This window comes from Sinohyriopsis cumingii, chromosome 10 (assembly GCF_028554795.1).
Source record: "Sinohyriopsis cumingii isolate HCF-2022 chromosome 10, ASM2855479v2, whole genome shotgun sequence".
Lineage (NCBI taxonomy): Eukaryota > Metazoa > Mollusca > Bivalvia > Unionida > Unionidae > Sinohyriopsis > Sinohyriopsis cumingii.
Window position 1 is genome coordinate 60,210,152 of NC_142970.1, and position 26,753 is coordinate 60,236,904.

Genomic DNA, 26,753 nt, shown 5'->3' on the forward strand with positions numbered 1-26,753 from the left:
TTATACTTGCCTCATGTTTAATAATTATGTTTGCCCCATGTTTAATAGTTAAGCTTGCACCATATTTAATAGTTATGCTTGCCCCAAGTCTAATAGTTATACTTGCCCCTATGTTTAATAGTTCTGATTGCCCAATAGTTATACTTGCCCAATGTTTAATAGTCAAGCTTGCCCCATGTCTAATAGTGAAGACTGCCACAAGTTTAATAGTTATGCTTGTCCCATTCTTAATAGCCTATTATCTAGATACTGCATGGCTGACTTGGGATATTTTCTGGCCAATAGGTCTCAATGATCTGGACCTTTGGTCACAGTGTGTGGTACAGAAACCATTATGTTTTAATGAAAATTACCATGACCTTAAGCTTTGACCATCAGATTACAAATCTAGAATTCTTTTAATTACCCTAGCCATCCACGACATTTTGCCAAGAAACTTCACCTAGAACAAGTTATTTTTCAAAACCCATTTTCTTTAAGCTGGAATTACCTAGACATTTGAACTTTTGACCATAAAATCAATATGCTTCCTTCTATTCCAGAGATTGTTTCAGTGGCCCAAGTGATTAGAGCATCTGCGTCAGATTTGGGAGGTCGTGGGTTTGAAACAAGGCCGAGTCATAGTCCAAAGACTTTTAAAAATGGTACTTAGCAGCTACTTTGCTTGATGCTCAACATTGGTTATTGTTAGTATTGGTCAGTCTGGTGTCATGATAATGTTACTGGGTGGGACATTATGCTACATGTCTCCAGATGCCCTAGTGCTAGACATCACTATAAACTGCCAAATTGCTGACATCATAGCAATATGACCAAACAATTGTTTCAAGCTAGATTAAAAAACTAAATCACACACTCACACACACTATATTTCTGAGTGTAAGTCAAGTGCAAATTCAGTGAAAGCACAGGGTCAAGAACTGAAGAAAAAAATTTTGAATCCATTTTTCATTTTTCAGTTGAAATGGCCTTGAACTTTGACCTCTCCCCCATATCAGTAGATTTCTTCCTTATGGCAAGTTCAGCCCAGATCTGTTTTGGTTTGCTTTATGGCACAGCTACACAGGGAGGTTATTTAGTGATAAGGTAATTGGAATAAAAGGCCTTGCACAAGGACACATCACAGTAGCTGATCCAGGCTGGTCTAATGGTAGGATTCAAACCTGAACCCTTTCAGTTGTGAGTCTCGCAAACTAAACACTAAGCCACCATGGCTCCTAGTACAGGTCTGTAATGTAGAGACAAAGTTATTGTGCAGAACCCATTTTTCTTCTTTCAATCACAGTGACCTTGGCTTTTAACATTTTGACCCCAAATTTGAAAGGATATTTTCTTTTTCCAAAATCAAACCATCCATAAAGTTTACTTCATATCTGTGATGAAATATGTGATGTAATTTTAAGATACCATATTTCTACTTTCAGTCAGTGACCTTAACCATAAAACTGTTTACTGTCAAATCAATAGGTTTCTAACCCAAGTCACTAACCCAAGTCTCTAACCCAGATCTCTTACCCAAGTCACTAACCCAGGTCTCTAACCCAAGTCTCTAACCCAGGTCTCTAACCCAAGTCTCAAACCCAAGTCTCTAACCCAAGTCACTAACCCAGGTCTCTAACCCATGTCACTAACCCCTGAGTTTCTAACCCAAGTCTCTAATCCAGGTCTCTAACCCAAGTCACTAACCCAAGTCTCTAACCCAGGTCTTACCCAAGTTTCTAACCCAAGTCTCTAACACAGGTCTCTAACCCATGTCTCTAACCCAATTCTCTAAACCAGGTCTCTAACCCAAGCCTCTAACCCAGGTCACTAACCCAGGTCTCTAACCCAAGTATCTAACCCAAGTCTCTAACTCATATCTCTCATCCAAGTCTCTAACCCAGGTCTCTAACCCAAGTCTCTAATCCATGTCTCTAACCCAGTTCTCTAACCCTTGTCTCTAATCAAAGTCTCTAACCTGGGTCTCTAACCCAAGTCTCTAACCCAAGTGAAAGCCATCAAATAGCTATTGCACAGGAACAGTGCAAAACTAAAGTTATTGTACAGATTAGAAAGATAACAGACAATCAAATGGACAGACAGAAGTCATAAAATAAACATATAAAAAATAATAAGGGATACTCACTGATCAATACAGATACCCTAATGTAATTCAACATCTGAAAGACCTCTCTTATTCAAAACTAGTCTGTCTACTAATCCAACAAGTTCATCTGACTGATCTCTCATTGATATTATTACAAATCAATCAGTAATACCTAAACATTGATATTACAGATCAACCAGTAACACCTAAGTATTGATATTATTACAGATCAACCAGTAATACCTAAACATTGATATTATTTCAAATCAGTTAGTAATACATAAACACTGGTATTATTACAAATCAACCACTAATACCTATTCATTTATATTATTTCAAGTCAACTAGTAATACCTAAGCATTGATATTATTACAAATCAACCAGTAATAACTATTCATTGACATTATTACAAATCAACCAGGAATACCTGATTATTGATATTATTACAGATCAACCAGTAATACCTAAACATTGATATTATTATAAATCAATCAGTAATACCTAAACACTGATGTTATTATAAATCAACCAGTAACACCTATTCAATGATATTATTTCAAGTCAACCAGTAATATCTAAGCATTGATATTATTACAAATCAAATCAACCAATAATACCTAAACATTGATATCATTATTAAAAAATAGTAATACTGAAGCATTTATATTATTACAAATCAACCAGTAATATCTATTCATTGATATTATTACAGATCAATTAGTAATACCTATTCATTGATATTATTACAGATCAATTAGTAATACCTATTCATTGATATTATTACAGATCAACCAGTAATACCTAAACAATGATATTATTAAAAAATCAACAAGTAATACCTAAACATTGATTTTATTTCAAGTCAACCTGTAATACCAAAGCAGTGATAGTATTACAAATAAAAAAGTAAGACCCATTCACTGATATTATTAAAAATCAACCAGTAATACATATGCATTGATATTATTACAAATCAACCAGTAATACTTAAGCATTGATACTATTACAGATCAATTAGTAATACCTATTCATTGATATTATTACAAATCAACCAGTAATACTTAAGCATTGATATTATTACAGATCAATTAGTAATACCTATTCACTGATATTACTACAAATCAACCAGTAATACCTATTCATTGACATTATTACAAATCAATCAGTAATACTATTATATTTGATTTAATTTATATTTGATTTAATTGTTTTTGTTAGTTTTAAATTTGTTATATTTTTTCATTCCATTATATGCTATTGTAATGTAATTTTTGTTAATACTGGATTTGACATTTTCCAGAAATTCAGTTCAGTTTTTCGAAAACCTAATATTAAAACTTGTATCAAAAGGCTGACCTAGTTCCTGACCTTATTTCATGATTGGAAATAAACAACTTTTTAAAAAAAATGTATTCATTTTTACTGTGGGATTTATAGAGTGAAATCAAGGCTGTACTGGAAGTATGTGACTTTAAAAATGTAGCAATTATTTCGAAATTCTGGTTTTACTGGTATGTCGACCCTCTTCAGGGCATCTGTTTTGCACAGCAGATAGATTTAATAGTGATGTTTTGAGAAATAAGTTTAGTTGGGCTACAAACCTTTGACACTTAAAGGTGTTTTGTTGTGACCATTTTAAGTTGAAATTCTATTTTGTGAAATTATTAATTCATTTTCCTGGAAATATTTAAGTGCTCATAAAGAATATTTGGACAAAGACATTTATTGAAATATTATTCAGAAATTTAAACTGGACTATTATTTTCTGTGGTTCAACAACTAACTGTTCACACATCAGGATAATACTGACTATTGCATATGTCATTATCCTCCATCTTGGATAATTTTTATCAGGGCTCCAACTCAGATTCATTTAGGACTTTTTATTACTAGGACTTTATTTTTGTAATGCTTGGATTAGTCTTGGATTATTTTTGGATCTTATTTGTAAAACCGTAAGTTCTTTTTCTCATTTTTACCTGTTTTCCTAAGGAAATAAATTATTTGTTAAATTTTACAAAGCTTGTTGTCTTCACTCTTTTCTTGTTGCATTTATTAAGAGCCTAAACATAAAATGTCATACAAACATATACATCAGATGTCATACAAAGATATCACATGTGACATAGAGATATAACATGTCATATAGACATATACAACATATACATCAGTAGACATATAATGTGTCATAGAGATTATAGCACATGTTATAGACATATAACATGTGTCATAGAGATGTAACATGTCATACAGACAAATAAAATTTGTCATAGATATGTAATACATATGTCATGTAGACATATAACATGTCATACACATGTAACACATAATATCATACAGACATATATAACACATAATATCATACAGACATAAATATAACACATCAGAAAGAACTTGATATGTTGTTTGAAGATGATCATGACTGATTTTTAGCATTGTATAAAAAAATTTAAAAAATTAAAATGGTTCATGGATATCTAAAGACCACTCTATTTACTGTTTGATAAGGATCACTATTTAGATCATCCACTGGAATTAACTTTGGAATTATTGTGAATTCACTCAAAGATATTCTGGATTATATAATTGTGACTTTTGGCTCATTAATCTATTCAAGATGATTAGTACATCAGCACATTAAATATTCAAATTCATTTGGAACACTTTTGGACCTGGGATGCAACATTAAGGATTTAATTGATAATACTCCTTACAACTATCACTTTGTATTCTAAGGAAATAAATTGTTTGCTAAATTTTATTACACTTACTGGTTTCTTCTTTCTATTCCTTAGTGTAAAACCATTGAGTCATACCAAATGATGTCTGTGCAGATCCATTGTGCTTTAGGTATACATTTATAATATTTATGCTGTTACATGCTGTTTTAATGCATGCAATGTGGTTTCATTGTCATAAAACAGAACTACTACCAATGTGCCAATGTTCAAAAAATCATATTTTCAAAATAATTTATTGAGAAATGAAGTTATTAATTTTGTTAAGACTTTTACAGCAAATCTGGATATACTGTTATTTTGGAATTGCATTTGCTATGCATATTTAATTTGATTTGTTTGTTAGTTAGTTTTATTTTATTTTATTTATTTCATGCTATTGTAATGTAACATAGTATGCTGGACTTGACCTTGTCCAAAATTGAGTTCATTTCTGCTTGACCCAAATTGACTTTGTTATTTTATTCATTGTAAACAACTAATATATAGCTAAATTATTCTCTATATGTATTGGTTTAAAATCAGTATTATTATTAATATAAGAAGTAAATTTGTTTATTTGGGTCAAAGTTTGGGAATTTCTTACATGAATTATACGTAATCCAGGTTATTGTTCTGTAAACATCAGGGTCATTCTAGTTGAATATTTTCCATTAGGTAATAGTTTTTTTATAGAAAATGTTAATTGTGACCTGAGATCAGGTAGAGAACTATATTTCTCACCCATGCAACAGAGAAACCTAGCTGTTTTGCTAACCTTACTTTTCTTATCTCAGTCTAGTCATCTCAGACCAGCCTTCTCAGTCAAGGTGTCCACGCGCTCTGAACTACTTTTAAAAAAAGAAACCCTTGTGGTCTTCTGCTCTGCCTGACATAGTTGTACTAAAATCGAACAACAACAGCAACAAATCTATTAACAAAAACATAGTAAATTAAGGTAAATCCATCTTTGAGAACACACTATAAAAAAAACATTTCAAGAGAGACAAAGACACAAAGCATACGATGTTGGTATTATGTTATTTCGTTCCACACAGCATGGTCAATTTTATCTCTATACAGGCCTAGCTCAGTACATTTTTTCAAGTCAGTGTCATTAAATGTAGCTAAAGCTACCTAACTAGTATTAAATACTTCGTGTGAAACAAATTATATACTGTTAGCTACATTTAATGGCGCTGACCTGAAAAATGACTGTGCTATAGATAGGATAAAATTCTCAATGCTGCATGAAATGAACTATAACAGAAAACACTGATCCATGCATACTATAGACTATAGACCTATACACTTCATAGCCTCACAACTCTCTTAACAACTACAGAAAACTTAGTAACAGCCATAAAAGTGTTATATAAAACATGCTTTATTCTAATTTTGTTAAGCAACACCATTGTGCCCCAGTTGAATCAAAAATATACCTACACTATTTAATGACAAATAATGCACTTACCAGCCAGAAGGAATTATTTATCCATTAACACATTAATCCATAAGCAAATTTCACTGTAACACTTGCCATATTTCCAGAACAGAAAAATAAATGTTCAAGGAATCCGTGAACTTGAAAGTTTAGCACATGGTTATCCGCTAGAGTCCATTTTTGGAGGGTCTATTATACATGGGGGTAATTTTACAATCAATATTAAGGACAACACAAATATGTCACACACAGTTTCACCTCCTCTAAAGAAAAGAATAGTTATATACAATAGTGACACAGATTTCTAATTACCCATGAATAATCTAAAGAAAGATGTTACTCTTTGTTACAGCTTGTACTAAGTATAACTACAGTAGAGTTGAGTAGCCAATATTGATTTATTATTTACAATATAACTTTTCAAAATTGGAACTGATGAAAATAAAACAGGTTCTTGTAATAAATATTAATTATTTATTGTCAATTTCATATAACATCCATAAATTAAATGTGATAATACCTCATTATTATGCAACATTTTATGTTGTTATTTTTCTTTGCTCATGCGTATAAACTGTGTACTTCGGGTGCAACGGTCACACCACAGCCCTCATTAACATATGTATATTCATGCGCCACATGTAAACATTGGAGGTGAACAATAGTGAAGAATTCTTTTTACTTTAAAGGAAAATATTTGGTGAGAAAAATAATCTATGTTGGGGTATGGAATGAGACAAGGAAATCCCAGTCGTGGGTTTATATGTCTCCCCACAAGGCTTGCCCGAGTGGGGAGACATATAAACCCGCGACTGGGATTTCATTGTCTCGGTCCAAACCACAACATAGATTCTATATATATTGTAACTAAGAGGATTTTATCCTTTGTGTTCTAACATCTAGCACTTTCACGTTGTATTATGTTGTTGCCAGATCAGATGAATTTTATTTCTTCAAATTATTTAATTCAAGTGATTATTTTCTCTGGAAATACAAAGGTGCTCTGATCAAATTTTTGAATAGAGAAATTCACTGGAATATATAGTGTATTCAAACCTGGAATTATATTTCTGTGATTCAACAAAAGACTGTTGGCACATCAGAACACTAGGAACTATAACATCATTGCCTTTATTTTCTGGAATTATTCTGGACTTGTACTGTGTTTTATTCAGGACTTAAATTATTAGGACTTGTGTCTATAATACTTGGGTTATTTTGGGATTTAGTTCTAAATAATGTATGTTCTTTTTCTCATTTTCACTTTGTATTCAAAGGGAAATAAATTATTTGTTCAATTTTAAAAAGCTTGTTGTCTTTCACTCTTTTATGTTACTTATTTTAAGAGCATAGACTTGTAGCACATTATATAAAGTAACTTGACATGAGGAGATAGTTTTACGTGTTGAAATAAGCAGTGATAATTGTCAAATTAAAGGTGGGATAAATTTTCTACAAGCATTTGTGTATTTCTAACCATATTTTTAATCCTAACATGACTCCCTGAGTCTTTCTTACTTTGTCTGGATATTTTAAACTATCAGTACAAGATATTAGTAGCAATTACTTGATCTCACGATCTCTCTCTTGATCTCTCTGTGATGTTTTGTGTCACTTTGCACAGCAGCTTCATCGAAGAATGTCAAGTACTCTGTCAAAACTGTCAAATACTCTGTCAAAACTGCATTATTCTCAACCTCATCTAAATTTAATTTTTCAGTGGCAGATGCCATGAAATGCCCATAAACTGTGCATTGCTCATAGATACCATGAAATACTCATATCTTGCTTAAGCTGGTAGATACTGTGACATGCCCAAAGACTGCTCACTGCTGGTAGATACCATGAAATGCCCACAAACTGTGCATTGCTCATAGATACCATGAAATACTCCTATATTGCTTAAGCTGGTAGATACTGTGACATGCCTAAAGACTGCTCACTGCTGGTAGATACCATAAAATGCTCATAAACTGCTCATTGCTGCTTTCAGTACTGACCTTATTATCTCAAGTGGCAAAGATGCCATTTTCATCCAATATGACTGCTTATCTTAAAATGACAAACTTGTGCTGACATTTTTCAATAACTTAAAATGTATGGCAATAAATCATTGCATATTCTTTTTAAATTAACTGTAACTGAGTTCAGTAAGTTATAAAAGTAGTTCCCAGCTGGGTGTGCGATAAAGAGACTTTAGGTGTGCAATAAGGAATCACAGATTAAACATCTGTATCTAATGTGAGATGGGTATGTAATAAAGATGAGAAAGCTATTTCAAATCATAATTAAACTATCTCATATTAGTAATGGCATTTAATATAAAAACTGTCCATCCTAAAATCTGACCGAACATGACGTCAGATAAATTTATGTACTTTGTACCGCAAAAACAAATTATCTTATTGTTTGGTATGTTGTGGGAATTTTGTATTCTTTTCTGAAGTTAATACATTTACATTTCAAACGTTTTGATACAGACATATGTAAATCATGTACAACAATTGCGCAAATATTAAAGATCGTGAAAATAAGTGTGGTTCGACTAATGCTCGTTCTGAAATTATTTATTTTGGATCATGAAGCTTGTTTAAACACTGAAATAATGAAAATATACTGAAAACTCATTTGGAAATGTGAAATCAAGTTTGTGTAGTTGATGATAACCTGGTAACGATATGTAAGTCTATTTTATAATTTACCTTTAGCACAAACTCTTACAACTCTCTTTACAGGTGGCTACCATCTTGTTTCTACGTACGCGATCAATTAATCAGTCCTATAGCACATTTCAATGTTTGCGCGCAGGGCAGTTATGCTCCGTTTTAGAATGTCTCACATATTAAAGAATAACCTATTGAAGGGACAATTTAGAGATCTCACACAATTTGTAGTTTGTTCATACATATTTTGTAACTAATACATTAGCTAATCCTAAGTGTTTTTACTTTTAGTTTCATAAATTTAAAGTTATTAATACTTTCTGCATTTATTCTAATACATTTAAAACTAGTAATAGTTAAATACCAGTATCGGTTTCTGCTACGTACACTAAAGCTAAAGATACTTAGTACACAAAGATAAATGATTGGTCCCTATCTAGACTGGTTGACAAAGCCTTCTTTTACTATACATCTCTTGTCGTTGAGTTTCAATTAACACCACGATTTATAAACTCGGGTGGACTTTTAAATTACTCTAAAATTCAAGTCGTCCTTAAAATACAACAGTAATTACTCTTTTTTGATAGATATTCTATTTTGTATTTTTTCTATTGCTTGCATATTATATTATATTATATTATATTATATTATATTATATTATATTATATTATGTTATATTATATTATATTATATTATATTATATTATGTTATATTATGTTATGTTATATTATATTATACAGATATAAATTTTAATAATAATAATAATAATAATAATAATAATAATAATAATAATAATAATAATTCTCATCGTTATCCCTGTTAAAACGAACTCGTATAGACAAATTTCTTTTGCGTAACAGGACCCAGCTACGTGGAACGAATTGCCCATATATCTTTGACACAAGGACATAGATATCCCATTCACAAGTGCTCTTGAAACTCACTTATTTTGACTACAAAACAGACTTAATATTGTTTACTTCCTTAATTATTGTCAGCATATTTTGTCTAGTAATTTCACGGTGTTTGCTTTTGTCATTTTCTCGTTGTATATGATTTTTTGCTGTGTAGATCTATAATTTTGATATTTTTATTCATGACTTTAAATTGTAGTGAAATATATATGGCAACTTTTAATATACGTGCATAGGTTATATTTTAAGATATCAAGAGTGTAAGATTGTGTGAAATCTATAAATAGATGCTTACTTATGTATTTATAGTTTCTAACAATGATATTAGTAGTAAACATTATGACAAATTTGAGGTTCTTTCCCACTGGACAGGTTGGTCAGGTGGGTCCTTAAAAGAATTAAGTTACTTCCCATTGGATGGGTTAGGTCATGTGGGTTCTTTTACGATGTTGACTATTTGTAATGTGTCACGTACGAGTAGGTGAGAAATGCTTGTTTAACCTCTTATGCCTATATATAAATAGCTAAGGCTGGGCAATTTTCTCATTCTTATTTCTTGTGTTCTTATAACGTCAGGTCGGCAGACATACTTTATTTTGTTTTAGGATTTTATTTGAGATGAAACGTTTGTTTGGATTGTTTAATGGAAATAGAAAGCGCTCATTGGACTAAAATGTTATTCTGGAAATATTGTGAATTATTCAGAAAAGCTCTGGACCCTGTCATTTTGATATATCAGGACGGTTGGCAGACCTGTACATTCAAGGATTTTGAAAAATCATTCGGAAGATTCGGTTCTTTTCTACTTGAATATAGCTTTATTAGGATTATATTGTTTATTGCATTCATAATACTTTAATAATAATAATAATAATAATAATAATAATAATACGCTCATCTTATATGTTTCTATTTTATAACTTTGATAATTAAAGTATTTGTAAAGTTTTTCAAACTTTATTGGTTTTGGTTGTATCTGTTATTTAGGTTATTACCATAGAGTCACATTATGTGTTATCTAATACATTAAAGTGCTTAGATCCTCTAAAGATTATGCGTTGTGCTGAATTATTATTATTATTATTATTATTATTGCAACATGAAACCGTCTACATCAGTTACTTTTATTTTCTGCATTTTGCAACGTTTCTTAATTTTATCAAACATAAGAATAAGATGAAAAAAATTATATACAATTTTGCCATTTCTAACTGGTATTGTATGAATGAAATACAATTTATATCAAATGTTGCCATTCCTGATAGGTACCGGATGAATGAAATACAATTTATATCAAATGTTGCCAATCCTTATTGGTATCGTATGAATGAAATACAGTTTATATTGTTTTGGAAACGTGAATAATTAGACTTGTTCTCAGCTGTCTTGCTCCACTGTTTTTGAACTAACCGCCATCACGTGATACTGGCCAGTCAACCCGTTTATGCTACGATGGACCCTCATTAATTGCTTTAAATGATCACTCCTTGGCTCTCCAAACTACATTGTGCTCTAGAATAAACGAACTGGGACTACATTCATCATTACCTAAATGTAACCAGAAGCGAAAATAAAAAACGTTGTTTCAAAGCTGGCAGGCGTAGAACAGGAAGAAGAATCCCAGTTATCTCCCTTTTTTCGGCACAACAATGTTAAAAAAATCGACCTTTAATTTAGATAATCTAATTCAAATCCCTATTAATACGTCAACCTTTGTGTCAGCTATCCAAGAAATACCTCTGCGTATTGCATTATTCAATTCCCATTCAGTAGGACTACCGGAAAAGCGCACAGAAATAATTAATTTTATCAACGACCAGAATGTTGACATATTTTTCTTGACAGAAACAATGCTAAAAACATCAGGCGATGAGCCCAAGTGTGCGGATCTAACACCCACTGGTTACTCCATCAAGTCGTTCGCCCATAACTCTCGCGGAGGTTGAATTGCTGTCATCACAAAGAACTCCATGATAAAACGTGTTAACTACACCACAACATTCAATTTCGACCACACATCGTTTGAACTAGTCCAAACCACACTCACACTGGAGCAAAGGTCAGTCCATTTTTTCTGCATATACCGCCCTCCTCCTAGTAGAAAAAACAAACTGGCTGACTCAGTCTTTTTGGAGCGGTTTCGGAATCTCCTGGACTATGGAAATTCGATAGGTGGCAACCTGATTATTCTTGGAGATTTCAACTTTCACTTTGACTGTTCCGGAAACTCAAACACATCAAAGCTCATAGATTCCATTAATGTTTTCAACCTCAAACAGTCAGTTCACCAACCCACCCATAAACATGGTCACATTTTAGACTGGATTCTTCATAGACCTGATGATAACATTCTACAGTCCTCTCTGGTATCCCATGACCTTGTATTAGATCACCTCTGCATTATATGCCATCTTGACGTATCAGTCCCTAACCCTCCACCTTTATCTGCTACTAAGAGAAACCTCCGTATGATAAATAGAACCAAACTAATGCACGACATCCAAGCTAACCTAACAACTTGCTTACCTCCTACCTCAGAACAATTCGATAACTGTCTGCGTTCATTACTTGACAAACATACCTAAGCTACCAAGTGCAGAGTATCAATTCAAAAGTGTTTTCCATGGTATAGCAGTGTTAGGGACCAGCTTCGCACTGCTAAAAGAGACCGCTGTAAAGCTGAGAGGCTTTGGCTTTCCACCAGACTCACTATTCATAAGCAAATCTATGAAGTCGCTAAGAAGAGTGTCACAAATATAATCCATGCAGCGAAATCAGCCCACTACACTACTAAGATCTTGGAAAGTTCCAGCTGCAAAGAGCTCTTCGAGATTACTAACAAGCTAATGTCAAGGAATAAATCAACACCACTTCCAACTACCTTCTCACCAGTCAACCTTCCGGACATGTTTGCAAATTTCTTCCATGACAAAGTACAAACCATCAGAGATAAGCTTGACACCACAATTTCAATTGACTCGTCGTCACCATACAGTTGGGATGCAGAATTTGAGCGGCAGCCATTAGCAGCATTTGACCCTGTCTCTATGGATTTTGTACGTAATCGTGATGAAGAGTGCACCAAAGTCATGTGAACTTGATCCAATTCCAACATCACTGCTGCTTGAGTGCTTATATCCAGTATTGCCTACACTAACTGATTCTGTTAATACCTCCCTCTCATCCGGGGAATTCCCATCATTTTTCAAAACTGCCATTGTAAAGCCTCTGCTGAAGAAACGAACACTAGACCATAACGATTTAAAGAACTACCGCCCAGTTTCTAATCTCCCATTCATATCAAAAATCTTAGAAAAGGTTGTTCTATCCCAGCTTGTATCTCATCTAAATTCAAACAGTCTTTTTAGCAATGTACAATCTGCATATCGCCCTTGCCACAGTACTGAAACTACTCTTCTAAAAGTAGTTAATGACATTCTCTCTGCGTTGGATAGCGGAAAGATTAGAGTCCTCACCCGCCTTGATTTGTCTGCAGCAGTTAACACAATACACCATTATATATTACTTTACCGTCTCCAGCATGTATTTGGCATTCATGATACAGCCTTACTGTGGTTCAAGTCCTACTTGGTAAACAGGACACAAATTGTATCTGCAAATGGCATACACTCCAGCCCAGTTCATTTATGTTGTGGTGTTCCACAGGGGTCTGTTGTTGGACGTGTTCTCTTCATTCTCTACACTCAGTCGCTCTCAAGTGTCATAGATCATCATCCGGTGTCTTACCAATTGTACGCTGATGACACCCAAATATACAAATCTAGCCACCCAACTGAAGTTGATGCTACCATCCAAGGTGTAGAGAGGTGCATTTCTGATGTGAAATCATGGATGACATGTAACAAGATGCAGATGAATGATGATGAAACTGAGGCCATTCTGATCACAATAAAAAGACTTTCTCATTCACATCATTTACCTCAAACAATAAATATCAGCAACGCCAACATTAAATTCACACAATCAGTACGAAACCTAGGTGTTACTCTGGACAGTACTCTAACATTGCATCAACATGTCAGGAACATATGCAAGGCTGCATATCTTGAGCTGAGACGTATCAGTTCAATTCGCAAATATCTTTCAGTTGATGCTACTAAAACATTTGTGTGTTCATTAGTACTTTCAAGACTGGATTATTGTAACTCAATTCTGTCTGGTTCATCTCAATATCTACTCCAGAAACTTCAAAACGTTCAAAACACAGCTGCTCGGATCATACTTAGAGTACCACGATCAGAGCACACCTCCCCGCTGCTCTATACCCTACACTGGCTATCCATTCGATCCAGAATCAAACACAAAATTTGTTCTCTGTGCTACATTTCACTGTCGGACTCTAGTCCAACATACCTATCTGACCTCACCCATGTGTACACACCAGCAAGATACTTACGCTCCTCTTCTGACAATCGTATACTCATTATTCCCACTATGAAAACAAAGTCATATGGACAGCGTTCTTTTGCATACCAGGGCCCAGCAACATGGAATGAATTGCCCACTGAACTTAGACACAAAGACACAGTGATCACATTCAAGAGGGCTCTCAAAACTCACTTATTTCGACTGCAAGAACAAACTTAAAGACCTAATAATGTTTCCTACCTGAAATATTCTCAGCATGTTTTTATCTTTTTTATGTTTTTCTAATTCATGGTGTTTGTTTTTTGTAATAATATTAGTATATGTTTTTTATCTTATAGGTGTTGTCTAATGTTGTAAAGCGCTTAGAGCTTCTAAAGATTAGGCGCTATACAAAGTCATCATCATTATTATTATATCAAATGTTCCCATTCATGAAAGGTATCGCATGAATGAAATACAATTTATATCAAATGTTGCCATTCCTTATTGGTATCGTATGAATAAAATACAATTTATATCGAATGTTGTCATTCCGGATAGGTATCGCATGAATGAAATAACATTTATATCGAATGTTGCCGTTCCTGATTCATATCATATGTATGAAATTAAATTAATAGCAAATGTTTCCATTCCTGATCGATATCGTATGAATGAAACATAATTTATATCGAATGTTGCCATTCCTGTTCGATTCCAACCAATATTCTTTATGTTCTTGATCTACGTGAATGTTATTTTAATTGAACTTTGTTTTTATATCTCTGCTCTGATAAAGTTTTTACATTTGTTGGCCTTCCCAAATCTGTTAAGTTTGATCAAGGGTCAAATTTTATATCTGGAATTTTCCAACAAGTGATACATGATTTAAAAATCCAACAGTTTAAATCTTCCGCCTATCAACTTCAAAGTCAGGGGGCTTTTAAAAAATTTCATTAAACTTTGAAGAACACGATTTGATACAGGAAATAAATTGGATGATGATGTTCCTTTCCTGGTGTTTGCTGTAAGGGAATTACTTCAATAATCACTGGGTTTTAGTCCTTTTGAATTGGTGTCGTACTGTCCGTGGACTAATGAAGCTATTGAAAGGGGAACTTCTTTCGAATGAAGATACCAAGATTATCCTTATTAGGTATGTCTCTGATTTCAAATATAAATTTTCAAAGGCTTGTGAAACAGGAAGAACTGCTCTTCACTATATTCCGTCACAAATGAAATCAAGGTATGGCAGAAATACACAGAAAAGGAATTTTTCAAACTGGCGATAGAGTCCTGGCTCTCTTACCCTCATTATGCCTTTCGGGCTAAAAAATATTGTCCTTATATAATTAGAAATACATTAAATGACTTAAGTTATATCGTCAACACTCCTGGGAGGCCGGAAAATAAGGGACAATTAGCAAATGATCGAATACTAGAAGAAGCCTGTATGAACAAATCGTTGGCAATACAAATTTAGTTTTCATTACTTGCCAAACAACGTTTAGCTATCCAATTTGGTCAAAATTACATTTAATGACAGAACGATGCTTAAATTCTAGACTATATGTAAACTTACCTATGGAGTTCGGATATAAAGAATATTTGAATTCGCTTGCAATGCAAATTTTCGAAACGCTCTTTCAAACGTGAGAACATCATCAGATAATTTGCATATAGAAAACGGTATATGGAAAAATGTTAGTGTCCTTTTTGTAATGTGATCCAAGCTGAGTCTCGCACTGTCATTGATTGTGAAAGTTATTTTCCGCTTAGAATTAACTCGTCAATATCCAAGTATGTTCAAATTCATTGAATCACGATATTCTCAACGAATTTATGTTATCGGAAATCTGGATAATGTTGTGCTCGTCTTACTGTTAATGTTTGTTATATATTTCCCACGACCTGTTGACTTCGAGCTATCTTCTAAATGTTTGTCATATATTTCCCACGACCATTGACTTCGAGCTATCATCTAAATGTTCACCACCTATTTGACTTCGATCTATCATCTTAATGTTCATTACATATTTCCCACGACCTGTTGACTTCGAGCTATCCTCTAAATGTTCCTTATATATTTCCCACGACCTGTTGACTTTGCGCTATCATCTAAATGTTCGTTATATATTTCCCACGACATGTTGACTTCGAACTACCATCTAAATGTTCATTATATATTTCCCACGACCTGTTGACTTAGAGCTGTCAACTTCACTTTATGATGGTATGTAGCCCTCCCCCATGAGTACATATATATATATATATATATATATATATATATATATATATATATATATATATATATATATATATATATATGACACGTGGTTTGGTAGTGTGACTTTGTTTATTACATAGTTTAGTAGTGTGACTTTGGTTTGTACATGGTTTGGTAGTCATTTTGTTTATTGCATGGTTTTGTAGGTTGACTTTGCTTATTACATGGTTTGGTAGTATGACTTTGTTTAGTACATGGTTTGATCTGACAACTTACAATACGTATTAATTGTGTACCTTTTCCTCTTAAGACTCATATGTTTACATAGACATATAAATACATATAAATAGTGTTCCCTTTCCTATTAAGACTTATATGTCTACATATACATATAAATAGTGTACCCTTTCCTATTAAGACTTATATGTCTAAATATACATATAAATAGTGTACCCTTTCCTATTAAGACTTATATGTCTAAATATACATATAAATAGTGTACCCTTTCCTATTAAGACTTATATGTCTAAATATACATATAAATAGTGTACCCTTTCCTATTAAGACTTATATGTCTAAATATACATATAAATAGTGTACCCTTTCCTATTAAGACTTATATGTCTAAATATACATGTAAATAGTGTACCCTTTCCTATTAAGACTTATATGTCTACATATACATATAAATAGTGTACCCTTTCCTATTAAGATTTATATGTCTAAATATACAGATAAATAGTGTACCCTTTCATATTAAGACTTATATGTCTACATATACATATAAATAGTGTACCCTTTCCTATTAAGACTTATATGTCTAAATATACATATAAATAGTGTAACCTTTCATATTAAGACTTCTATGTCTTTTCTTTAGCATGACATTATATCTTCAACAACCAGGTACCTCTATAGTGTCGTTTATTTCAAGAGGATAGTATTATTATTATTATTACCATTATTATTGTTATTATTATTATTATTATTATTATTATTATTATTATTGTTGTTGTTGTTGTTATTATTATTATTATTGAACCTTGAAAACTTTAGCTAGGGGTTTTATTCCGGGGTGAATGCATTACTTGTAGGGTTATGATGTTTGGGAGCATCTAACCATAGTCAGATACAGCTTCTTCCCTGCCCCCCACCCCCAAATTGTATGGACACAATTGCTACTAAAGGCTGACGCTGTGCTGTGCCAATTTATCATTATTATCGAGCACCAAACCACTCAGTAGGATCCGGCAGCCGGTTTTCATTTATGGAAGTTTTTGACCACATTTCAGTTATTTATACGGATAAGAAGCTGTATTGCTGCGTTGGGTGCATTAGTGCACATCCTTCTGATAATCGGAACACATTGTAGCTTTCTCTTTGTTCAGATTGGTTTTTGGCAAGGTCAGGTTCTGCCTAGGCCTGGTTCTCATGGAGGTAGTCGGCTGCCAAATACTTTGTAACCAATCAAGACTACTGAGTAAGACCAGTCTGATTTTACTCCTTCTCGGGGGTTCTCGGTTTTTAGCGTCCAAGGCAATTTGACCTTCAAGACGAAAACTTGATGAAATGGGTGGTGGACACGATCATCATAACGAAATAAAAATCCCAGACTGGAGGCAGTACAAAGTGGACGGCATCAAGGAACTTGAGTTCCTTCAGAAGCAGTTGGCAGCAAGAGGGCTAAAAGATCCGTGGATTAGGTGTGCTGACACATTCTTTCCCACACATTCATTCGATTGGGGATAGGATTTTCTTGAATTGATGTCGTTAAAATTGAGGTGGTTCTATCCCAGAATCTGCTCGTATTGTTTTAATCATATTTAGCTTGAAACTATTGCAAGCTGAAATCGTGGGCACTTTCGAACTGTTGGTAGGAACCGTGACAAAGAGTTACCTCCCCTGTCTGCACAATATTGACATGTCCTCTATACCCAGTATGCCATGGTTTGTGCGCGAATTGTAAAGCTTATATGATAATATTGCGTGAAACTTTAAAATTGCCATAGAAAGTGTTAAACTATATCAGCTTAATTTATTCACTGTTGAAAAATGTTTAAAAACTCAAACTTCTTTGCCAGCTACAATTTTTCCAAGCTTGTCAAAATTTGCCCATTTCCGAATGTGCGTCCATGTGAAGAGCGGCCCAGACTTGAACAGCTATGCCTTATTCCAGGGCCACAGATATGTGGCAAATATGGCAGTAGTAGAATTGGACATTTCCATTGTGTTTTGTATCCTTTGGGTCATAGAGCATATAAAAACTGTATTTCGTCAAATATTTCTTAATCACCACCCTGACCATGTCAACAATAGGTATTAATCCATTTGCTGATATAATGATCTCAAAACAGGTGCATGAGGTTGCAAGAAACATGGGGAATGTACCACAGATTGGCACAAAGTTATGATAGTCGTTGATACATAGTTGGAGTTGCATTAAATAATAGGACACATTAGCTCATTGCAGCTCTTTTACCAACTGTAAACAATAATGTACCAATTAATTCAACCGTCAGTTATATAGTACTTATAATCATAATTTTTTGTTGATAATAATTTTTACAAATTTTAAAGTACATGTGCGTTATGACTGGCCAATACTCCGGTAAGCTATTCGCCTCCCCCTGTTTATAATTTCAGCAGTTTAGTTACCCCATCGACCAGACTTGAGTGCATGGTGATACTTGCTGCAGACATTGCAGCATTTTTGTTCTCCTTAAATCTAGCATTAACCAAAATTTTGTTGACTAAAGTTAGTGTTTGTACTAATATAATATTAGGAACCCTACCTGGTGTTTGTAATAATACAATATTAGTACCCTTACCTTCATAGGCAAGATGCTACAAAAATCCTATCCTGTATCAGTCACTGGAACTGCCATGTGTGATTAACACCCAGCACTTTTTCAACATATTGTAGAATTGTTTGCAGATGTTGTATACATATCCTTAAACAGATACAATATTTCTCTTATTTAAAACCAGAATTGCTTTAATTTATAGTAGATACATGGGTAAAATACCATTTACCTTTTTCATACAATCTTTGCTGTTAGATTGTATGCCATAGTAGTTTGTTTGATACATCCTGTGGAGTGTTTTATCTACAAATGGCTTCATGTAAGTCATTTGACTCATCATGGGAAAAAAACTGAGTAAAAATCCAAACATATGAGTCTTATTCTAGCCGATGATCAGCTTTCAATAGTTTTTAAAATATAATTAAATTGTTTAAATACACAACAAAAATATTAGTTATATAATGTGGGTAAGGCCAATAAGTCAATTCCCTTGCCAGAAGCATCTGAACATTATATATTTGTTAAGCATCTCGCTGAAGGTTTATGTCATCAGACATAATATGAGTATATATGACAAGGCGTTTATTGTTAGCTATGTCAGTGCTTTCATCTGAAACTGCTATCACAAATTACTAATTTTGCATGTCACTTATAAGACTATCCTCAACAATGTTTGAGAGGCGCTCCAGTAACTCTGAACAGGTAGTAGCCGAGTCATACTGATTGGCAGAATTCTTCAAAATGCCAATGGTGTCAGTTTCTTCAGCTGCTAAGTCGTGTATTAAATTATGAAGATATTTGTATTTTAAAACAAGCGATGTCTTCTACACTCGGCCAATGTACATACTTAAGTTGCACTTTCACTGCTATGTCTTGTTTGGCAGAATGTTTTTGTAACTTTGTATTTAAATATGCCTTGTGTTGTGGACCTTCAATCAGCAATTTGTGTTCTGGCAATCCAGCATGTCTTGCCAATGTACTGTTCTGAAAGTTTTTTTTTTCTCTTCACATTTGGTCATGGCATTTTTTTTCAAGCCTCTGTACATATATGGCAAAATATAAAGATGTCTTAACTGTCACATTCTTCATTCGACCTAACTTCTTTTTGAAAACGTTGCCAGCTGTGTTTTCAACCATTGCTGCACATACTACGTTTTATCTTACGAGTAACCGTTACCTCATCTTTGGATGATGAAGGCTCCACTGGTTTGATAACAATGCTCAGAGGTCTCAGAAACGCTTAATCACACTTATATATTTGGATGCAATTTTTTTTACTTGGAATACAGAAAATCTCTTATGCAGGAGTTCTCCATACACACATTTGTTGGACAGCAAATTCAAAGACTTGCCAGTCCTGCATAAACCATCTGCTGAGTGGGAAAATGTGCTGAGCAAATGATTATTTTTGCTGTGCTGATATTTACAATGAGAAAATTCAGTGGCTGAAAGACACCTAGATGTACATATAGTCCTTGCAAGAGTACATCTGAAGAACATGACCCAATAGTTTGGTGGCAAGTTCAAAGGCTTGACTAGCTGCAGAGTGGTGGGAAAATGTACTGATATTTACAATGACTGAATTCAGAGGCAGAAAGACCCAGTGATTTACTTTTGTGTAAGAGTACATAAATTGAACAATTTTACCTTTCATTATTGTGTTCATTTCCAAGTGTAGCCCAATAAGCAGTGCATGTGACCTTGACATCAAGACAAGTTGAAAGTTAAACAAAATGCTGTTTATAAATTTGGATAAGTATTTTGTGGCAAATTGGCTAAGATTGTATTGAGTTTTAACAGAGTGATAGAAGTTGCTAGAACTGATATTTCACATAGAACACTATGTGTGATGCTTAGTTTAGTGCATGGAATAAGACCTTTCCTTGGCCTGACATAATTCACTCTCACTCTAATGGACAAAACAAGAGCTATATGTCAGTAGTGTAAAGAAGTTCGAAAATTAAATTCGGTGGCAACCACTGGTTCTACTCATCTGGAAATTTAGCCACTTCAGGTATGCCCAATATGCTTCTAGTAGGGGACTGCAACTTTTGCTGGTGGGACTCCTGTTTTTTTCCCAAACTAGGAGTACTGAACTCCTGGTTTTAAAATCCTAGCAAGACCTCTACAGTATTATCATTGGTTGGTCATAAACGCAGTCCAAAAGATAACTTTATTTGTTTTGGATCTATTTTAATTATTTTTGCCTTGGATGCCATTTTGAATCAAATGCTGACAGTATATTGGAACAATGCAAGGCATAAAATTGAGCTATTGGAAATTGTTGCTTCATTGCGTGACAAAAGGTGTACATAAAATGATAGTTTCTCATGCGAATCACTTTAAAATCACATGTTTGTTTTCCACCTCTTTCTTGGGTATGGTGATTATATGGTTCTAACATCCTCTTGCTACATATGTTGTGACAGTTACAGGTCACATAAGGTCAGCTCCAGGCTTCACACTCCGTTTTAACCCTATGTGTTATGATAACATTAGCTTAAGAAACTGAGGTACGTATATTTTCTGTTTCAGAGAGTTGTAATCAAGCCGTTAAAGTAGTTAGGCCAAACCTTAATTTTGTTTTAATCAACAAAACATAATATTGGGGTGCGTCAGTTATCTGCTGGCGATGATTTTTAGATCGAAACTTTGTGTTTTGCTAATGAGTAAAACATAACATTGGGATGCATCAATTTGCTTATGGGCAACTATTTTTGTGCGTCAAATCGGAAAGGTCTGCGTATTTGATGCATGACATGTGGGTAGATAAAACACTGCCTCAGTTTCAAGCTTCGTTCTTAGGTGTGCCAGATAAGAACACTGCAACCTTATTTGGAAACATAAATATAACATCCTCTGAATAACATATTGTACAACATTATTTTGATAGTTAATTACCACAAGAATCTCATGTTTTCTGTCATGGTGGGAAAGTACAGCTAGTGTGAACATCCCAATATATATTAACTCTGTATAAGCATAATAACTTTTCATAAGAAAAACTTAATGAAAAGCAGAACTAATTTTGAAGCCACTGGAATTTGTTAGCAGTAAAGAAAGTGTTGATTAAGAAATATTCAGCAAACTGACACGTAGGACTTCAGTATTTCGGAAAGTACAACACATACATTGCAAATGGAAAATCCATGATTCCACAGTAGAAATTTGTGTTTTCACTCTCTTGTCCATCATGGACTGCATTTAGCCACATGTTTTGAGATCCTGACACCATCAATTAAGCCACTGGAATTTGTTAGCAGTAATGAAAGTGTTGATAAGAAATATTCAGCAAACTGAGATGTAGGACTAGGTGTGTACTTCAGTATAAATCAATACACTGAAAATATCTCATTAAACTAAAGGCATATTTTCCTTAAGTTTGTAGCCCAGACTTGAATGTTAGTGGTTCAAGATGCTGTTCACAAAGGCTTAGTTACTATAATATACTCTTCATGTTAGAATTTAATTGTATGGGAAATTAAACAGGATTAAACTCCTTATTAGATTATTTCATTGTAGCAAGAAAAAATCTGTTGTGCAATAACCAGAAAGAATCTTTTTTAAAATTCAGCATATCTTTAAGTATGATCAATTTATATGCCTCCGCTGTATTGTCACATTTCAATCTACATCATGTGAGGAACACGAACCATTGATAAACTTCTGTCAATAGTCAGAGTTTGAAATTCATGAAAAAACCAGTAGCTTGCAAATGATTTAGAGTTATAAACATTTGTAAGTATAGCTCAACAAATTTTTAATGATGAATCAGTTAAGTAGATGTAGTTGAACATAGTGTGGGTTCTGATTTTAGAATGATTTCACACTAATTTGGATCCTGCTTGTCGGAATGTTTTCTCATTAGTGTGGATCCTGCTTGTCTGAATGATCACTGATCCCCTGTTGGTGTGGATCCTGGATGGCTGTATGATTTCCCACTAGTGTCAGAACAATCTCCTATTGCAGATCCTGCATGTCCGAAAGATTTCTTGATAGTGTGGATCCAGCATGTCTGAATGATCTCCTGCTAGTGTGGATCCTGCATGTCTCAATGATCTCCTGCTAGTGTGGATCCTGCATGTCTCAATGATCTCCTTCTAGTGTGGATCCTGCATGTCTCAATGATCTCCTGCTAGTGTGGATCCTGCATGTCTGAATGATCTCCTGCTAGTGTGGATCCTGCATGTCTGAATGATCTCCTTCTAGTGTGGATCCTGCATGTCCCAATGATTTCTGTTAGACTGGATCCTGCTTGATAGTATGATCCCACATTAGTGTGGATTCTGGATGTCTTTATGATTTCCCACTATTTTATATCCCCTGTAAATCTCCTGCTAGTGTCGATCCTTCATGTGTAAATGATCTCCCACTAGTGTGGATCCAGCATAACTGAATGATTTCCCACTAGTGTGGAGCCATCATGTTATTCTTAATATCACGATATCACAGTTGTCATTTTTATACTAGGCTTCATAAGAATCATGGTGATAATCTTATTTTAACCTTTCAGGAATGAGGTATGGCGATATCACCCTAGTAATTTTGGAGGAGCGCACAGAGGGCTTGCTAAGGCATTTTTTCGTTCATTCCACTGGGCATTTCTGGCTTTTGCTGTAACAGTTGCAGTGGATAAATATGTGTTAAAGAAAGATGACTCCCATCATGGATCTCATCATGGGAATGATCACCACTGAGTTATCTCCCCTTTGTGTATACTGGAACATGGGATGCATTAGAAAAGCACTTTTCACAGGACTCCAATGACAATAGTAATTTTGCTCATGGAATGTTGTCATTAATGTCATCAGTGACATAAAGTACAATTTACAGTAGCTGTTGGTATGATAATAAATTAATTAATAATTGGCTTTTATTGGAATTGATATATTTCATTTACATAAAGATGTCCATTTAAAATGGGCCATAGATATTAATAACCAAGAAGTTTATGTATTCACATACAACAAAATTCAATTAAATTTAATTTGGAATAGATGTTCTTAGAATGTCAACCTAACTGAAGCTTTAGTTTCATCTTGAAAATAATAAAATGCAGAAGTTACAGGTTTAAAAAAAAGCAGCAAACAAAAGATTTTTTTAAAAAGTAAAGGCGTTTGTTATTCAAAATGTAAATAAATTTTTCAGTATGTATAAATGATTTTTTTTTTGTTTATATTTCTCCACAGAATTGCACTGGAATAGAAAGCACATTTTGGATGTATGAAATAGTTACATCTGACAGTTTTCACATCCTCCGTATTCAGCCACCCTTTATCAGTCTGCAAAAGTCCATGATCTGACATTTTCATTGTCTGCCAGATGATCTGTAAATTTTTTCAGGCATGAAACTTTTGACATTTTAGCTTTCATTGGCATCCATCTTGCTTCATTAAACCTTTGATATTCATAGATGTTTTTTCATTTTATATGCAAGATTTTATGTTATTGTCATTGTTCTTCTGGTGGATTTAGAGGGTATTAAAGGGATTACTACCATTTCTTCTAAAATACACGTACAGTAATGAAATTTGGAATGTGGTGGCAGTCACCCATGCAAAAACTGTAACTAACTTTTTATGCTTGAATGACCTTTTATTTTCATGTATCTGTTCATTACAAATGTTTTGGATTCTATTTTACCCACATGGCAAAATTAGTATGCATATCAAGAGTAACTTGACCACACCAAAAGTAGGTCAGTGTGACTTAATTTTCAGGCTTGGCAGTCTGTATAGTTTAAGCTATTTCAAAGTTTGTACCAAGCTTCTATTTGAACTTGAAGATGATGATAAGCTTTAAGTTTCTCCTTCGAATATGTTCCCCAATCACATTACATTAGGAATATTAGCCTGCTATCTTGCAATCCAGCCCACTAAAGATGAGGGGGCCCCGAGTGGCCGAGTGGTCTAAAGCGCGCTCCATTACAGATCACTGCCATCTCACCTCTGTCTGTGTGGGTTAGAGTCTCGCATTCGGCTAATGTGGGTACGTGAGAAAGCTTGTCAGTAGTTTATCTTGGGTCTGTGGTTCTTTTTCCGGGTTCTTCCTCCACCATTAATACTGGCTGCCATGTATAGCCTATTGTGTGATGAAAAATGGCATTAAACCCTACAACAACAACAACTAAAAGATGTAAATCATCTTATCCTATTTCAAATAGACAAAGGGTAGTAACTCTTGCCCATTGCCTCTCCTTGGCAATGCCAAGTGTCACTAAATTTAAGCTTCACTTCTGTTAAGAGCAGTTCATGTTTTAGCCATTTTTGTATTCCTAAAGCCCATCCAGCGTTGCGTTTGGATTTATTGTGCAGATTTATCATCTACTGCAGGTTGTTTTTATTATTTGACAATTTCTGACAATTTTGAGTGATTTTGTAACTTTTCGGACTTTGTCTTCTGAGACCCCTGTCCCACCATGCTATCATTGACCTTATAGAAGGTCTTTATGAGTTAGCGTACGTTTGATTTTGTTCGCTTACTCTATCCATTACAGAGCTCTTATTAGTGAAACTCTGAAATGCTGATTGATAATTATGCTTAGTTTATTCATATTTCATGCTGTTTTGATAAACTTGTGGTTTAGTTATTAACTAAGCAATTTGCATTAAGTTCATAACAGGGCCATGGTTTCTGATATGACACTTTCACTTCTGTTAGTTAAAACAGTGTTTTAGTGCCTTAGTAATTCCTAACACATTTCTAGTTTCTGCTTTAATTTTTTTATTTGTGTCATTTCAGGAGAATGTCATTTAAATGCTATATATGCAACTTCAGAGCATGGAAGTCTACAGTGACTCTTGTTTTTTGTTTGTTTATACTAAGTATACACTATATGTGATATGCAGTGTCTGTTATACATGGTCAGAATAAGCTAGTTAGTCGCATACTGATTTGCTAGTACATGCTTTCTTTTTCTCTTCTTGTATTCCTTCAGGAGAAATGTTTACTAAATGCATGAAAGGCACATTCAAAGAAATAGTCCATTCAGCATTGAAGTGAACAGTTAAAGCAATAGTCCATTCAGCAATGAAGTGAAGGACAGATGGAATAAATCAACGAAGATAATTTGTAGGTCATTGTTGATGATACTGACTCATTGGGAAGTTTTCCCCAATTTTTAGACAGTCCAGTGGGCGTAATTCCCCCCACTTGTTCAAGCATGGCCTTTGGGTCTGTATGTCAGGGGGGCATAGGTTCATGCTAGATCGCTTGGATCCAACTGTTAATACTGTGGCACCATTACCGGCCATCCTGATATCCCCATTCGTCCAGCCAACACCGGCAGACCAGCTGTCCAAGCATTGGGATCTTTTCATTGATATGGTCCAACCAGATAGTTCATACAGGGATCTTAGTAATAGGTCCATCCATCCAGACACGCTGTCAACATCTTATTACTACTATACCAGAGATTTCAATGAGAAATCTGTTCAGTCAGGCCTTTGGAGCAGCCGGTACTGGTGATTGCCATAGCATCTTATATACTGCCCATGCCAACCACACACTGTAAACACTAACCAGCAGTG

At 34.2% G+C, this 26,753-nt stretch overlaps 2 protein-coding genes across 5 annotated transcripts in view; one reads left to right on the top strand and one right to left on the bottom strand.

Annotated features, from left to right (window-relative positions):
* LOC149790217 (uncharacterized) overlaps nt 1-9,049 on the bottom strand; it is a 192,857-nt gene extending 183,808 nt beyond the window's left edge. For all 4 annotated transcript variants that reach the window (XM_089972238.1, XM_089972233.1, XM_089972236.1 and 1 more), the window contains exon 1: nt 8,951-9,049. The gene's annotated coding sequence lies outside the window, so the exon portion shown is untranslated. The remainder of the gene's footprint in view (nt 1-8,950) is intronic.
* Nucleotides 9,050-17,852: 8,803 nt separating this feature from the next.
* Nucleotides 17,853-24,634, top strand: LOC149790219 (NADH dehydrogenase [ubiquinone] 1 beta subcomplex subunit 3-like). Its single transcript, XM_089972239.1, has 2 exons — nt 17,853-18,123; nt 23,738-24,634. The coding sequence occupies exons 1-2, from the start codon at nt 17,990-17,992 to the stop codon at nt 23,919-23,921; spliced, it is 318 nt and encodes a 105-aa protein (XP_089828365.1). The 5' UTR covers nt 17,853-17,989; the 3' UTR covers nt 23,922-24,634.
* Nucleotides 24,635-26,753: the final 2,119 nt, after the last annotated feature.